General features: G+C 40.8%; 1 protein-coding gene across 2 annotated transcripts in view; it reads right to left on the bottom strand.

Annotated features, from left to right (window-relative positions):
* The window catches only part of LOC150078414 (protein FRA10AC1 homolog), a 165,710-nt gene that overhangs the window by 102,093 nt on the left and 44,645 nt on the right, over positions 1-18,972 (bottom strand). For both annotated transcript variants that reach the window (XM_090384731.1, XM_090384732.1), the window contains exon 7: positions 11,027-11,111. In XM_090384731.1, coding sequence (XP_090240857.1) covers positions 11,027-11,111 — 85 coding nt within the window. The remainder of the gene's footprint in view (positions 1-11,026; positions 11,112-18,972) is intronic.

The raw sequence follows: 18,972 nt of genomic DNA, 5'->3' as shown, positions 1-18,972 counted from the left end.
GAACGGGTATACATGCTCACTGATATCCTTTTTTGCAGAGGTGTCAACATGGCTCCATATTAGCATTAGCAGAGGCATATGATGCAAGAAAGCAAGCTTATGCAGCATCAGCCAAAAAAAAAAAAAAAACACTTCCATTTCACCCCCTCCGTTCGTTCGAAATATCTGTCCAGCTGAGCCTTAAATTTATTGAGGCTATCAACTTGCACAACAAGGGATGGAAGTCTGTTCCACCAACCAACTACCTGCTGGTTAAGGCAAATTTCCGCACATCTATCCTACATCTGTCTTTCCTCAATTTGAATTTATGCCCTCCCAGGTGATTATTCTGAGCAAGAGGCAGAATCCCATCAGCATTGAGCATGCTCAAACCATTCAAGGCTTTATACACCTCTATCAGATTACCTCACTGGTGCCTAGTCTCCAGACACTAATTTGCAAAACTTAAGCCTTTCTTCATAAGAGCAACCCTTTGTTCCATTCACTAATCTTGTTGCCCTTCTCTGTACTCATTCCAGCATCTCTACATCCTTCTTGAAATGAGACCTCCAGACCTGTATACAGTACTCTAAGTGTGGCCTTACCATTGCCTTATACAAGGGAATAATCATCTCCTTATCCCTGCTACAAAAATTCCTATATATCATTGACAATACACCATGAGCTACTCTTGGAGACCGTCTGCACTGCTCAGAGAACTTCATATCTGCCTGCACAACCACCCCCAGGTCCCTTTCATTCTCTACCACTGTCAGTGTAGTACCACAGAGTTGATACGTTGCTCTGGGGTTGCTGTTTCCCATATGTAGTACTCCACATTTGTCAATGTTAAACTTCATTTGCCATCTCTCAGCCCATCTGCTCAACCTTTCCAGATCCTGTTGCAGTAGCATAGTGTTAGTAGTGTCCTTGACAACCAAGCCAACCTTCGTATCGTCTGCAAACTTGGACATTAAGCTTGATATACCATCATCAATATCATTTATAAATACAGAAAACAATAATGGACACAATACTGAACCTTGAGGGACTCCACTAATAACATTAGTCCACGATGAGCAGTGTCCATTGATTACCACTCTCTGTCTTCTTCCCCTCAACCACCCCTTTATACATAGCAGCAATTTGCCTCCAATGCCACACTGCTCCAATTTGTGCAGCAGTCTTCCATGTGCAACAGTATCAAAAGCCTTTCTAAGATCCAAGTATATAATATCAAAGTTATTCCCTGCATCCAGTTCTTTTGTGACTGCATCATAGTATCTAATCAAAGGGCAAGACTTCCCCTTAACAAAACCATGCTGTGTCCGAGCTATAACTGAAGTCTTGTCTGGATGATCCTGCAGTGCTTCTTTAACCAGTGCCTCCATTAATTTTCTGGGAACAGAAGTTAAACTAACAGTTCTATAATTACTTGTGTCACCCTTTGATCCTCCTTTGTGAATTGGGGTCACACTTTCACATCTCCAGTCCATGGGTACTTCCCCTGAGTCCAAGGAAGCTCTCATAATTATGGCTAAGGGTTTGTTTACTTCTTTTGCTGCCTCCTTTAACATAACTGGATAGATCCCATCCACCCTAGGTGCCTTTCTTGTGTTTATCTTCAACAATTTCTCCTCCACTTTACTCTCAGTTATTACAAGATTCTGTAGCTTACTGCCAGAGTTGAATACACCTCTGGCATTCCCCTCACTGAATAACTCCTCATATGTGAATGTCGATACAAAATATTCATTTAGTTTGTTAGCTACCTGAGCAGGATCATCAACAGTTGACCTATCAATATCAAGTGGACCAATCTGATTCATCCCCTTCCTTCTAGAGTTGACATAAGTAAAGAGCTCTTTGCTGTTTTTCTTTGCATCCCTTGCCAAAGATTTCTCGTAATCTGTCTTCGCCTGCCTAACCTTTACCCCTAATGGTAGTTACCTCTTTGAGTAAATCCCACTTCAGCACACTGTGATCACTGCTACCTAGTGATTCAATTATCTGCAGATTTTTAATACATGAAGAATCACTACTGATAATCAAATCAAGAGTATTACTCCCTCTAGTTGCCTCCCGAACATGCTGATGTAGAAAACAATCATCCAATAAATCCACAAAAGCCTTGCTAGTGTGTGAGTGACCAGCCCCCAAATTACAGTCAATATCTGGGAAATTAAAATCCCCCATTATAAGACTCTGATTTACTGGCCCACAATATTTTCCTGTACAGTTTCTTATTATACTCATCAGAGTCATTAGGCTTATAGCACACTCCTACTCTCAATTTTGATCTCCCAATGCTTAGGTCACACCAAACTGACTCTACACTGCCCTGTCCAGCGATGTCGACTGGCTTCTCCAAACTTGGTGGTTCTCAGACCGACAACCCTGGAAAACGCTGAAAATGTCCAATCCAGCGAAGAACTGAAGGTTAAATTTATGAAAGAGATGAAAGATGACTTGAGGACTACTAGAATTAAAACAATAAGAAAAACAAGAAGCACGGGACTAATAATAGAAACAGAAAATAAGGAAGATATACAGGCAATAATGGAAAACCCAAAACTTGTCAAGTTAGTGCTAACAGCGGAGCCGCCAAAAAAGCGTGGGCCTTCAATTATAATATTTAATGTAGACCAAGACGTAACGCCTGAACAACTAGCAACTGAAATTGTCACCAGAAATTTAAGGAATTTAGCCCAGGTAGAACAAAAAAAATGCACGGTAACACCAAGGTATTCAACCGGTACCAGATCGGGAACCAATAGGAACTGGGTAGTTGAACTAGACCCATCTGCATGGCAACAGCTGAAAAACTGCAACAGAATATATATAGAATGGGGATCCCACCGGTTCCGGGAGCATGCAGCGGTGCCGAAATGCTTTCGGTGCTGCAAGTTCGGACACACAACCCACACCTGTACTCAGACAACGCCTACTTGCGGCCATTGCTCTGGCAAGGGCCATGAGTACAAAACTTGCCCCAACAGGGAACAGGATCCAACCTGTGCCAATTGTAAAGCAGCCAAAATGGAATACACACATTCGATCAGAGATCCAAACTGCCCGGTCTATATCAAAGCAAAGGGTCAATACCAAAAGAGAACCGACTATGGAGACAAACAATAAGAAATATAATACATCCAAAATAGAGATCATCCAACAAAATGCGCAAAGAGCCAGAGCAGTGGCAGAACAGCTAAGGATAAAAACTGACGAAATCAATGCAGACATTCTCATACTCCAGGAGCCGTACACCCACTCTAAACGGGTGTGTGGATACCCAATCACATATAAGATAGTACACGATGAGGAAGATACCCCTTGGGGCGGCGGTAGTGGTACGCAACCCAGACTACACAGTCACGAAAGTTAAACAACTATGCTCGTCATGGGCAGCTTGTGCCCACGTATTGACGCCACTAGGCCAGTTCTACATAGTGGCACTGTACTGTAGACCAGGGGAGGACATTACCCCAGCTACACAATACCTTCAAGTTTTGGTAGACTTGCTCCCAGACGAGAAAATAATCATAGGGGGAGATGTCAATTGCCGATCCCCCACCTGGCACAGCCTGACTCCGGACAGAAGCGGAACTCGGAACGGGCAAATACTAGACGAATATCTTTCTAACTCCCCGATCATGGTACTAAATCGGCCACACCAACTGCCCACGTTCTGTAACACACTGTGGGAGGCCACGATCGACGTCACGCTGTCCACTAGGAACGTCGCAGGCTATATTAAGGATTGGCTTGTTCGGGATTCGTGGACAACGTCCGATCACAGAGTGATTACCTATCAGATAGCAAGGTCACTTGACAGAGCCCCAATATCCAAGCAAATACAGAGCCGATATGCCATCTGCAAAGCAAATAGGGAAATTTGCTTTGCAGATGGCAAAGCAAATTTAAGGAAATCCTAATACCAGGAAATCCTAATACGTTTTAAGGAAATCCTAATACCAGCAACGGCCCAACATCTAACTGAGACAAATCAGCTCGAGGAACCCAATAAAACCCAAACTAAAGTAACCAAGATAACAGAAGCCAGCAACGCAGCAATAAAAAGAAGAAGCCCGATCCGGGGGGCTGTCCCGTGGTGGACCCTGGAAATTCAACAGCTCAGAGGGGAAACAATTACAAGAAGAAAACAATTCCAGCGGGCAAGGCGTACATGGCCGGCCCATGAGGTTGAAGCTTTAAGGGAAAGATACAGAGAAGCCAGAAACAGCTACACAAAGGCAATCGTCAAGAGCAAACGCAAGGCCTGGGAGACCTTTGTAAGCACAACAGGGAACACCGAACCCTGGGGTGTGGTATACAAGATAGTGACGAATAAACTTCCCAGGGGGGGAAGTCATTTCAACCACCCAGACACCACAAGGTGATTATACCACCACGTGGCAACAATCTATAAGCAATATATTGGATGCCATCTTCCCGAAACCAATAGAGCCATCACTGCCAGAGCAACTTATCATCTGTCAAGATAATGAAGTTTACTCAACAGACACTCAGGAGCCACCCTTCACACGGGATGAACTACAACAAATGGCAACCACGATAAGAAATAATAAATGTCCAGGCCTGGACTACTTAGAACCCGAAATTATTAAGAAGACTGTGGAGATCGTTCCAGACCTCCTCTTACACCTATATAACAGCTGCTTGGCTAAGGGCATCTTCCCCAAAAAATTCAAGACAGCAAAGGTAAAATTAATCGCCAAAAATTCAAACAAACCACCCCACCTGCCAAACTCCTATCGGCCAATAGCCCTACTGCCGGTTGCAAGCAAACTGCTTGAAAGACTACTCTGTACAAGGATAAATCAGCATTACCAGGCAGCGAAACTCACAGAGACATCGCAATACGGATTCGTCTACTGTGGAAGCCTTGCGTAGCCTATCGGAATCAGCAGCAAACTGCAATAATAAATATCTTCTAGCCATCTCTGTTGACTTCGCTGGGGCGTTCGACACCATTTGGTGGCCGAGCGTACTGGCAAGACTAAGGCTGGCACATGTTAGGTTGATCAATTCGGCCCTGGAAAGATTGTGCAAGGCTCAAGGGGTAGAATTTTTTTCAGCCTGGACTGTACTTGTTAACAGGAGAGATTGCTTCTACAGGGATGGGATACACTTAAATAGAAAGGGTGCAAGAATATTTGCTGATGCTATCGAGGCAGTGTTAGGTGGGTCGGAAAACTGCTAGCTTGGGGGGGGGGGAGACAAAGACCAATAGATTGACAGTAGCCACTGGCAGAGGTGAAAGAGATTCTTGCACTGCTTCTATTAGAATGAGCAGAAGCCTGAAAAACAAGATGCATGGTATTTCAGAGACTGCTGGGAGCCATTGCGGTACAAGTAAACACATGGGTTGTGTTAGGGTAGCTAAGAATAGAAACAGGTGCAGGTATACTTGCGTGTACACCAATGCTAGGAGTTTAGTAAATAAATTTGATGAATTTGAGGTATTGCTCAAAACATCAAAGGCAGATATTGTTGGGATATCAGAGACGTGGTGTCACACAGACATAAGGGATGCAGAACTGCAATTTGGGGAGTACAACGTCTACAGAAAGGATAGACAGGATAGGAAGGGGGGAGGGGTTATGCTATTAGTTAAGAAACACATAAAAACCAAGGAAGTGAAGCCAGTCGACATCGCTGGACAGTGCAGTGTCGAGTCAGTTTGGTGTGACATAAGCATTGGGAGATCAAAATTGAGAGTAGGAGTGTGCTATAGGCCTAATGACTCTGATGAGTATAATAAAGAACTGTACAGGGAAATAGAGTGGGCCAGTAAATCAGAGAGTCTTATAATGGGAGATTTTAATTTCCCAGATATTGACTGGAATTTGGGGGCTGGTTACTCACACACTAGCAGGGCTTTTGTGGATTTATTGGATGATTGTTTTCTACATCAGCATGTTCGGGAGGCAACTAGAGGGAGTAATACTCTTGATTTGATTATCAGCAGTGATTCTTCATGCATTAAGAATCTGCAGATAAATGAACCACTAGGTGGCAGTGATCACAGTGTGCTGAAGTGGGAGTTACTGAAAGAGGTAACTACCATTAGGGGTAAAGGGAAGGGTTATTGCTTCCGTAAAGGCGACTACGATGGACTGAGACAGCATTTAAATTCTATACAGTGGGACCAACTGATGATGTTACCAACAGCAAACTCAAAATGGGAAGCATTCAAAGAACTTATCTTGGAAGCTACTAGGCTTTACATACCGACTAAGAAATATTGTTCAAGGTTTAGGCCAAAATGGATGTCAGATGAACTAATGAGGCATATGGCAGAGAAGAAAAATGCATGGGATACTTACAAATTAACACATGACACAGAAGCCTATGATAGATACAAGTTGATATGCAACTAAGTTACAAAGGAGGTTAGGCAGGCGAAGGCAGATTACGAGAAATCCTTGGCAAGGGATGCAAAGAAAAACAGCAAAGAGTTCTTTACTTATGTAAACTCTAGAAGGAAGGGGATGAATCAGATTGGTCTACTTGATATTGATGGGTCAACTGTTGATGATCCTGCTCAGGTAGCTAACAAACTAAATGAATATTTTGCATCGACATTCACACATGAGGAGTTATTCAGCAAGGGGAATGCCAGAGGTGTATTCAACTCTAGCAGTCAGCTACAGAATCTTGAAATAACTGGGAGTAAAGTGGAGGAGAAACTGTTGAAGATAAACACAAGAAAGGCACCCGGGGTGGATGGGATCTATCCAGTTATATTAAAGGAGGCAGCAAAGGAAGTAAGCAAACCCTTAGCCATAATTATGAGAGCTTCCTTGGACTCAGGGGAGTTGCCCATAGACTGGAAATGTGCAAATGTGACCCCAATTCACAAAGGAGGATCAAAGGCTGACACAAGTAATTATAGACCTGTGAGCTTAACTTCTGTTCCAGGAAAATTAATGGAGGCACTGGTTAAAGAAGCACTGCAGGATCATTTAGACAAGACTTCAGTTATAGCTCAGACACAGCATGGTTTTGTTAAGGGGAAGTCTTGCCTGACCAACTTGATTGGATACTATGATGCAGTCACAAAAGAACTGGATGCAGGGAATAACTTTGATATTATATACTTGGATCTTAGAAAGGCTTTTGATACTGTTGCACATGGAAGACTGCTACACAAATTGGAGCAGTGTGACATTGGAGGCAAATTGCTGCTATGGATAAAGGAGTGGTTGAGGGGGAGAAGACAGAGAGTGGTAATCAATGGACACTGCTCATCGTGGACTAATGTTATTAGTGGAGTCCCTTAGGGCTCAGTGTTGGGTCCATTATTGTTTTCTGTATTTATAAATGATATTGATGGTATATCAAGCTTAATGTCCAAGTTTGCAGATGATACAAAGGTTGGCAGGTATGTCAAGGACACTACTGACACTATGCTGCTGCAACAGGATCTGGAAAGGTTGAGCAGATGGGCTGAGAGGTGGCAAATGAAGTTTAACATTGACAAATGTAAAGTACTACACATGGGAAACAGCAACCCCAGAGCAACGTATCAACTCTGTGGTATTACACTGACAGTGGTAGAGAATGAAAGGGACTTGGGGGTGATTGTGCAGGCAGATATGAAGTTCTCTGAGCAGTGCAGATGGGCTGCAAAAGTAGCTCATGGAGTGTTGTCAATGATATACAGGAATTTTTCCAGCAGGGATAAGGAGGTGATTATTCCATTGTATAAGGCAATGGTCAGGCCACACCTAGAGTACTGTATACAGGTCTGGAGGCCTCATTTCAAGAAGGATGTAGAGCTGCTGGAACGAGTACAGAGAAGGGCAACAAGATTAGTGAATGGAACAAAAGGGGTGCTCTTACGAAGAAAGGCTTAAGTTTTGCAAATTACAGTGTCTGGAGACTAGGCACCAGCGAGGTGATCTGATAGAGGTGTATAAAGCCTTGAATGGTTTAAGCATGCTCAAATGCTGATGGGATTCTTCCTCTAGCTCAGGAAAATCACCTGAGAGGGCATAAATTCAAATTGAGGAAAGACAGATGTAGGATAGACGTGCGGAAATTTGCCTTTAGCCAGCGGGTGGTTGGTTGGTGGAACAGACTGCCATCCCTTGTGGTGGAGGTTGATAGCCTAAATAAGTTTAAGGCTCAGCTGGACAGGTATTTTGAACGAACAGAGGGGTGAAGTGGAAGTGGTTTTTTTTTTTTTTTTTTTTTTTTGGCTGATGCTGCATAAGCTTGCTTTCTTGCATCAAATGCCTCTACTAATGCTAAAAAAAATGCTAATGCTAATGTGCCGATCAACTTATATTCCATAATTAGGTCTTATCTCTCCGAGAGACGCATCATCGTGGAAGCACCTTATGGTAGAGTGAATCGTGATGTCCACAGAGGCTGTCCCCAGGGTTCTGTTCTGGGGCCGCTCCTGTGGAATATGGTTTTGGATGGGTTCTTGGCTTTGCACCTTGGTGATGTGCGCTCCCAGGCCTTTGCTGATGATTTGGTCCTCACCATTGCTGCAGATAGCCGGGCCCAGCTAGAGGAAAAGGCCAATCAGGCAATGCTGATATTGCAAAACTGGACCAGAACCCACTGCCTGACGATATCAACAACAAAGACGTCCTCCGTCCTGCTAAAAGGCAAGCTTGATATACGTAGACCGCCACAAATAAAGGTGGGACCTACCACAATAAAATTAGTGACCCAGTTAAAATATTTAGGAGTTATACTGGATGGTAATCTTACTTTTAAACACCATCTAACTTATATCACAGCCAAAATCAAAAGATACTCTGGATTGGTGGCTAGGATCGTCAAGCGGGACTGGGGGTTAAACCAACGCACCCTGTCATTGTTTTATAAAACAACCTTCCTAGCGATCATCACTTACGCCTCAGCAATATGGTTTTCCAAAACAGGAACTGTAGTAAACCGACGCATCCTTGATGCAACGCAAAGAACAATCCTACTGACAGTTACACGTGCTTGTAGGACAACCAGTACCCACGCGCTGCAGGTCTTGGCCGGAGCTCTTCCCCTTGACTTAGAGATCATGCGTAGGGGAATGAACTACCACATAGAGAAAGGAATACCTTGTACATACCATGGCTATACTGTGGACGTTAATGCACCACAAAAAAATGAAAAGACAAGGCTGCAAAAACACCTGATGCAAGTTTGGCAGGAGCGCTGGGCCAACTCAAATAAGGGAAATATCACCAGGAAATTCATTCCGAACATCGACAGGATGTACCCCAGTCCCCCAACTTGGTTTCAACCTGGCTTATACACCACCTATTTATTGACTGGTCACGGGGCCTTTACAGCCAAGCTGGCAGCGCTGGGGATTGAGGTGGATCCGAGATGTGCCTGTGGGGAGCTTGAGTGCTGGAAGCACATTATGTATGATTGCACCCATTATGAGGACCTCAGGTGCAGACTGATCACTGCAATACACTACCTCCCCAAGAACTTGGAATCGCATCTATTGGACTCACTTGAGGAATACAGGGAGCTAAAGGAATATGCCCAAAAACTATTTGGTAGGCGTAAAACATTGATAGCCATCTACAGAAGGTAAAAAAAAAAAAAAAAAAAAAACACACAGAATATGTGTGGAGAGGACTCAAGGAGAACCTCGCCCAGGAACCTGCTTACTACTAATCATCTAAAACCAGCGATCGCAAGAATAACCCCATGGAGCTGCGGATCTTCCCATGATGAAGAGAACCACAGCCATAGCTAACAGACCAACAATGGACCTGACCAGTGTTCATAGCTGAGGAAAAATATGGCTACCAATGACAGAGAAGACCAACGAAGATAGAGAAACTCCAAGTTGCTGCCTCAACGGAGCCATATTGGCTCTATGCTCTGCACTCTCTTGTGCAGTGCAATTCTTTTACTCCCACACCCGGCAGGGGAGGGAGGTGACGGCTTGCTGTCGCCTCTCTTCCCTGCCACACCATTTCTTCCCTCTGGTGGGGCATGGGCATGCCTCACTGAAAAATTGGGGGTCACCTACCCTATCGACCCTCTTCTTCCTATTTCACCCACCAGCCTTCATTCTCCCCTCCCAGCACTTTTTCTTGCACAGCGTATAGCCCTACACGTCCAAATTTAAATACACCAAAAAAATTTCGCCCAACCTTTTAGGCACTTCAGAAACAGGCTTTCAGCGACAAACCCCATATTAGTGCTTTAATGTAAGTGATTTAAAATCAACCGCGGTCGTTCCAATTTTATTTTAGGTCCTAGCCACTAAAATCCCAGGAAAGTAAGTGGCAGGACCTGCCAGAGTACAATTGACTCAATGGTAACACCCGGCTAGCCTCCACGTGGCGAGGTATGGACAACGTCTGGTCCCATTAGGGGCCTGGCGGCCAATAAGCCGGATAAACAATGGGCACAACATATAACACTACTCATGACCCACACACTTCTAAATCTCTGGCTTTGACAGGGTACTGTCACCGATACATAGAACATTCGCGGAGATGGGAGAAATCCCAGGAGCCGCTAGACCCTCAATATACCTCAACCCCTGCTTACATTGATTCACACCTGGGTGGTTACCTTCAGTATACCAGGTGCCATATTTCAGAACTTGCACATGGGGTTTATACTCAGGGTTACTAACAGTCCTACCATCAAGAAGGTGCAAGCAGAGGATTTGACAAGATTTTCCCCCATCCCAACCCACCCTTCCTATGACTGAAATATTAGACATCAAAAATGAAAAAAAAAAAAAAAAAATTGCTCATGTATGTTTTATTTCAATAAATTTTTTTAACAACCTCTGAGTTTTAATATATTATTTATCAGTCATAAGTACTGATAAAAACAAGTTTGAAAATGGGAAAGTTTTGACAATCTATAGCATTTATGGACCTATCCCTAGCTATATGAAGATATGCATGCTATAGAATGCATTTCTGTGTACTTTGCTTTTTGGAACATATGTCACACACTATAACAGAATGGGGAGTAATTCTTATTGAGACCCCCTATATAAAGAATAGTGCTTCTGGTAATCTCTTACCTTATTTTCTCTAAAATGGCCAAGATCTGATATGCAATATTCTTTAAATAACTTGTCATAATATTTTTTTGCAAGCTTTTGTTCCCTAAAAGAAAAAAAATAAATAATAAATAAATAATAAAAAAAAAAATTATATATATACAAAGGGTACTAGGAAAGTTTTGCAATACAGCTTCATTTATTTAATTTTTTTCAAGGTAATTTCCTCTACATTCAATACACCTCTCCATCCTCCGAAACCAATCTTTAAACCAGTTCTGACAAGTTTCACTAGGGAGTAAAGCACACTCGTTGTCCCAAGCCCGTAGAAGGTCCTCATCACTGGAAAACTGCCTCCCTTTTAGCTTCATTTTCACATGTGGGAACAGTGCAAAGTCGCAGGGAGCAAGGTCTGGCCTGTAGGGAGGGTGCTCGAGAAGTTTCAGTCCTGTCGTGGTCAAATATACGGTGCAGGCTTTGGCGCGGTGAGCTGCAGCATTATCGTGATGGAGGTACCAGGTGTCCATTCTTGACTTTGGCCGCAGGTTCTTCATAGATCCAATGACTTTAGGCAGGCATTGTTCAGTATACCACTTAGCTGTGACTGTCTTCTGCGTGTCCAAAACGACACGTTCCACAATTCCACTCGATTGGAAAAATACAGCTATCATTTTCTTCTTTACAGATCGGGATTTTCTGACAATTCCGGGTGTGTCGTCATCATCAAAGACCCAAACTTTGTTTTGAGCCTTGGTCGGCAGATCGTAATAGTACAGCCAAGTCTCGTCACCTGTCACGATGTTGTTCACATACCGAGATTGTCCCTTATCAAACTTTTTTAACATCTCCCGGCACCAAGTCACACGTCGTGTCATCTGCTCTTCAGTCAGTTGATGCGGCACCCAGAGAGAACAAAGTTTCTTCACGTGCAAATGATCTTGCAGAATCGAATGAATTGCTGGTGCATTTAGGCCCAAAGTATCCTCTATCTGTTGGTAGGTCACTCGCCTGTTTTCGTCAAGCATTTTCCTCACAGCAGTAACGTTTTCCTCCGTAACTGAAGTTCATGGCCTTCCCGGCCTCTCAGAATCCTCCAGAGTGAAATTTCCCCTTTGGAATTCTCTATACCACCTGAATATCGTTGTACGATGTGGACAATCATCATCTAGTGCAAGAGTCATTTCTTCTAACCACTGGTCTATGGTTAAACCACGCACGAAATTATACCGCAAAACTGTCCTTATCTCATTTCGTGACCACGATGCCATCGCAAGCACTTTACCCTCTCACTACTAATGAATAACTGAGCCCATCGACTTGGCGCGGCGGCTACTATGCACGTATGAACATGTCTCAACATGCAGCTTCCTGTGATTCATTGTTGCGTCATATTGCAAAACTTTCCTAGTACCCTTTGTATATATATATATATATATATATATCATTGTTTAACCTTATGGTAGAGGCAGTGTGACAGCTGCGTCTCAAAAATAACATTCAAAGTTAACCAGTGATCAATGATTAAAAATCAATATATTTTTTCTACTTTCCTGCAATAGTTTTTGAAGTGAATTTCCAACAGTTTTCATACAGCAATTGCACACAATAACCTGTGATGTGATTATCAACATTAAAATATTTGGCTTTTTTGCTTGACGAATATCATGGTATTGGACAAAACACTGGTGGCGTGTTTCTTTTAAGTTTAAATTACTTATTTTAATTCTCCCACTAGTTTCAATTAACATCTACAGTCTTACCTCTATTTTTGAAAGATTTATTGTTTTCACCAAGTAAAAATGGGAAAATGTAACCTGGTATTCTCTCCAAATGGCTGTGGGAAGCAGGGTATGTAGTTTAAAAAGTTTGAAATAAACTTGAAAACAGAAGTAACTAATAGCATCAAATATATGTAATAACCTTTTCAAATTTTTTTTAAATATTTATAAACATAATACACAGAAATATATGGGCGTGTTTGAAATTTTGTGCACTTAACATCTTTTAAACTGGAAAAGACTAACAGAATGATGTTTCTGTTTATGCCTAAAACATTTTCTTGCAATTTTCAGCAAAATTAGTTTTTTTTTTTTTTTTTTTTCTTTTTCCGAAAAAACAAAGTAAAACCCAACATGTTTTAAAATTTTTTATTAAAACTTCAAAATACATGCAATAAGTAGCAAATTCTATTAAGAAAAGATGAAATACTGGTACTTAAACAATTCAAAAAATTTTTCAAAATGTTAAAAAGAAAGTTGAGCATCTGTGGGTGGCCACCACTGCAGCATTAAAGTACATCACAGTTTGAATAAGTATTATGATAATTAACAGAGGATGGTTTGTAAGTAATTAAACATGATTCATGAACTAGGGCTACTGCTAAAGAAATTAAACCTTATGGCCATAATAAATATGTAAAGGTATATACGTCGGAAGGCTGTACTTTCAATAGCAAATCTACAGTGATACTTTCAAATCTCTATAGATTTGCCAAGATATTCTCAGCAAGAATCTTAGAAAATCTACAGACTACATAAAATATATATCTACATGCTCACTCACTGATTACATTTACTGAATTATGTAAAGAATTAGGCAAAGCATCTGACTCTCTTCCTCATGAGAGGTTACTGTGTATGCTTGAACACATTGGGATTACTAGTAAGATTCTAAGATGGATTTCTGGGTGGCTGCTGAGAATAAGTTAACATTAGTCTTCTCCACTGGTGAAGTGTTATTTATTCAAAGCAGTGCAATACCTCGGCCACTCGTTGTGAAGGTTGACTCATAATATGAGACAATTAAATTATGCATTCATAATATCTGGGTAGTAGAAATGATGCACGTGCAGTACCTATGCATAAACCATCTCCAATGAATTTCATAATGTAAACAGGTGTCTGATTCTGAACGATTATGGAACTATGGACTTATACGTTACTGACACTTGTTCAGAATCAAAGACGAGTCTGATTCGGTTATAGAGCTATGGACATTTGAATTTAAAGTAACTACAGAATTTTTCGATGGAGAAAATAAATATTTTTATTATATAAATATTTTATTAAATATTCGATGGAGAAAATAATAAATATATTGCCTAGCATGAATAAACATTTTACTAGGTATGTGTCTGCTTATTCTTATTTATTACATTTCACCACTAAAAACTACATAATTTTTAAAAATTCAGACATAGTTGCTCTGTAACCGTTCAGAATTAGACTTGTTTACAAAAACTTTTTGTAAAGATTGTTTTTTTAGGTCCTGAATTAATCCTGAAAGTCTAATTCTGAAAATTAATTCTGAAATCCCTGCAAATATACAGGGTGTTATGAAACACCCTGTATATTTTAAGTTTTATTATGGTTTACACAAAATGAAAAAAACTAATTAAAAATGGGTGGATTCCAAATTTAAAGAAGCAAACAGTAATGTACATGTTAATATGAAACAGTAAACATTAGCAAATGAAGTATTTTAGTTTTTATGTTCAATTTGAACCATAAAATAAAACCAAATATCCAAATGACTCCTCTGAATAAAATCAGTCCTGCAGGATGGAGGTCTTTCTACTCCAACTATTCAGATCTCCCCACCTTGATGAAAAACCGGACTCAATGCAAGTGTTAAAGTACATTCCAATGAATAGCAAAGACACTTAATAAAGTGAACTTTATGGCCCAATATGTGATTTTAAGTTTAAGCCACAGATAGAACTTTTGGGTCAAGACTGCAAAGAATAGAATTTGCTAAGTGATTTACAAAAATTTCCATATTTAGGAGAAATAAAATAAAAAAATTGTTCTTCCAATTTTGTGCATGCATGCGCACGTACACACACCCCCACTTGCATATAAATGGACTGCTGTATTGTTCATGTTCGAGGAAAAGTTGACTTCATTGTTACTGCAATTCCCGGTTTAGACTTCTTCCTCCTAGATTGGACTTCTACTCATTTTGAATCTTTACAGTAGACCTACAAGTGTTAACTGCATCCTTGGAAATCATCACACCCTCATGTTGTTACTTTACAATGTCAAATACTATCATGGTATTGCATTATGACATGAACATTACATTGAGAATGAACTGACCTAAGAAGAAATCTAAGATAATTGTACATCAATACCGTTCAGTACTGCTGCATTGTAAATAGGTTGTAGGGTTGCTGGGAAAGCTGGCTGGGACTGCAGAGTATAATAAATTTAAAAAAATAATAATATTAATAAAAATAAATGTGTCTTATTAGGGTGTCTAAAGCAGAAAGCTGACCAAGTGGTGGTCAACTTAAAGAGGTGTTCAGTTTACAGAAGTCCACATAGCCAGTTTCAATAATTTAGAAAAATGAAATTTCAGTAACTTACTCAGAATTTTTATTGATTATCATTATACATGTTTCAATTAATTTTTAATAAATAACACAACTTTCAGTAAAAATGAATATAAATGAGTAGTCAGTCCTCGTATAGCACGATAGTTGTGTTCCTAGAAACCCTCGTGCAATGCAAAATCGTGCAATATAAACAACAGGCCCTATGGGAAAAATAGGGTTAGGTGCCGACCACCCAAGATTGAACACACATTTGTAACCAAAACATTACTAAACACAATAAATAATCGTAATAAAATACTTACATATTTTATTACGACTATTACGTAATAAAATATTGCTAATGCTTTTGCTTCTATCGTAAGCAAACTTGTTTTTTGTTTGATTTTCTATCCAAACAGATGATAGCCGTTCCATCTCTTCCAATTCTTTGTCTTAATCTAATGGATTTTAATTACACGTGAGTTGTTCCTGCTATGAAAGTTGTTTTTATTTTCTCTGCATTCTTTGTAATTCTCGGCGTTGCCTCATTTAGGTCTGTAGCACATGCAATATCACATGGTCTTTCATTTCGCTCAAAGCGTTTCACAATTTCATATTTTTTCTCTATCGACAGAGGCGGACTGGCCATAAGCCTTACCAGGGAAACCCCGATGGGCTGGAGGCCAGTGTGATTTTGGCCATAAACCATAGTATGAGGCCACTATAAATTTTCCCGGGTAAGAAGTTTTGACCCAGTCCGCTCTGTTTATCGATATTGCTTTTCTTTTTCTCTGAATCTGTAGTGTCTTCACCAGGACGCTTCCTTTTCACATCTTTTAAGTATTTTACTCATTTTTAGGGAATAAAGCACAATTACAAAATGAGGCACGCTTGATACACATAAACAAAGCTGCACACATGTAGCAACTGAATAAACAACACCATAAAGGCAGAGATACACTATTAACACCTCACATTTTACTAAAGCACATTTCTAGGGGTTACTGCCATAAAACAATAAAAACAATTTCCAGTTGCGTTTCTACTAGTGGAATCTGTTATAAACTGGTAGTAAACTCAATCTAATTGCATTTGCAATAATACCGATAGCTGGAATTGTGTGGATTTTTACCTTATTATGGTGAAATTCCCCTTCACTGATATAAAAAACAAATACATTTTCAGAATCTTTTCTTCATTCCTATCGTGTTGCATTTGGTTGGGGTGATTCTGCATTCGACTGCCATTTCTTGTAAACACAAAGGCGAATCATGCATAAGCGAATTCAGTTCATGTTATATAAGATATCGTTCCCCTATTTATAAATCGTGTATGATCGAATTCGTGTAGTGTAAACACGTGTTATACGAGGACTGACTGTATTTAGAATATTTTACTTTGGAAGTTAATTTTCATTTTGGATAATTAGATCCCTTTCTAGTTTTAGGTCTACTTACTGGTTTCTTTTTAAACCATGTTTGAAATTTATGCATAACAGCAGTGGCAGACTGCAGCTCGCTTGAAAATGTAATACACTAAAGAAAAATAACTTTTGAATTTTTTTTGAATATGGCCCCTGTACAGGAAACGTTTGGACACTATTGCAGTAGAAGGTGGACCAGAGCCCATTGGGAATACCCCTTTATCTGCTCACTGTTGACAAGCGTGACTTCTCCATATGTGGGACAGGTGATTAGCATTAGCATTAGTAGAGGCATTTGATGCAAGAAAGCAAGCTTATGCAGCATCAGCCAAAAAAAAAAAACCCACTTCCACTTCACCCCTCTGTTCGTTCAAAATACCTGTCCAGCTGAGCCTTAAACTTATTTAGGCTATCAACCTCCACCACAAGGGATGGAAGTCTGTTCCACCAACCAACCACCCGCTGGCTAAAGGCAAATTTCCACACGTCTATCCTACATCTGTCTTTCCTCAATTTGAATTTATGCCCTCTCAGGTGATTTTTCTGAGCTAGAGGAAGAATCCCATCAGCATTGAGCATGCTTAAACCATTCACGGCTTTATACACCTCTATCAGATCACCTCGTCTCCAGACACTGTAATTTGCAAAACTTAAGCCTTTCTTCGTAAGAGCACCCCTTTGTTCCATTCACTAATCTTGTTGCCCTTCTCTGTACTCGTTATAGCAGCTCTACATCCTTCTTGAAATGAGGCCTCCAGACCTGTATACAGTACTCTAGGTGTGGCCTGACCATTGCCTTATACAATGGAATAATCATCTCCTTATCCCTGCTGGAAAAATTCCTGTATATCATTGACAATACTCCATGAGCTACTCTTGCAGCCCGTCTGCATTGCTCAGAGAACTTCATATCTGCCTGCACAACCACCCCCAAGTCCCTTTCATTCTCTACCACTGTCAGTGTAGTACCACAGAGTTGATACGTTGCTCTGGGGTTGCTGTTTCCCATGTGTAGTACTTTACATTTGTCACCTCTCAGCCCATCTGCTCAACCTTTCCAGATCCTGTTGCAGCAGCATAGTGTCAGTAGTGTCCTTGACAACCCTGCCAACCTTTGTATCGTCTGCAAACTTGGACATTAAGCTTGATATACCATCATCATCAATATCATTTATAAATACAGAAAACAATAATGGACCAACACTGAGCCCTGAGGGACTCCACTAATAACATTAGTCCACGATGAGCAGTGTCCATTGATTACCACTCTCTGTCTTCTCCCCATCAACCACCCCTTTATCCATAGCAGCAATTTGCCTCCAATGTCACACTGCTCCAATTTGTGTAGCAGTCTTCCATGTGCAACAGTATCAAAAGCCTTTCTAAGATCCAAGTATATAATATCAAAGTTATTCCCTGCATCCAGTTCTTTTGTGACTGCATCATAGTATCCAATCAAGTTGGTCAGGCAAGACTTCCCCTTAACAAAACCATGCTGTGTCTGAGCTATAACTGAAGTTTTGTCTAAATGATCCTGCAGTGCTTCTTTAACCAGTGCCTCCATTAATTTTCCTGGAACAGAAGTTAAGCTCACAGGTCTATAATTACTTGTGTCAGCCTTTGATCCTCCTTTGTGAATTGGGGTCACATTTGCACATTTCCAGTCTATGGGTACCTCCCCTGAGTCCAAGGAAGCTCTCATAATTATGGCTAAGGGTTTGCTTACTTCCTTTGCTGCCTCCTTTAATATAACTGGATAGATCCCATCCACCCCGGGTGCCTTTCTTGTGTTTATCTTCAACAGTTTCTCCTCCACTTTACTCCCAGTTATTTCAAGATTCTGTAGCTTACTGCTAGAGTTGAATACACCTCTGGCATTCCCCTTGCTGAATAACTCCTCATGTGTGAATGTCGATGCAAAATATTCATTTAGTTTGTTAGCTACCTGAGCAGGATCATCAACAGTTGACCCATCAATATCAAGTGGGCCAATCTGATTCATCCCCTTCCTTCTAGAGTTTACATAAGTAAAGAAATCTTTGCTGTTTTTCTTTGCATCCCTTGCCAAGGATTTCTCGTAATCTGCCTTCGCCTGCCTAACCTCCTTTGTAACTTGGTTGCATATCAACTTGTATCTATCATAGGCTTCTGTGTCATGTGTTAATTTGTAAGTATCCCATGCATTTTTCTTCTCTGCCATATGCCTCATTAGTTCATCTGACATCCATT

Source organism: Mastigoproctus giganteus, chromosome 11 (assembly GCF_048544385.1).
Source record: "Mastigoproctus giganteus isolate SK-2022 chromosome 11, ASM4854438v1, whole genome shotgun sequence".
NCBI lineage: Eukaryota > Metazoa > Arthropoda > Arachnida > Uropygi > Thelyphonidae > Mastigoproctus > Mastigoproctus giganteus.
Note: the sequence above shows the minus strand (reverse complement) of the source record. Positions and strands in the feature narration are given on the sequence as shown.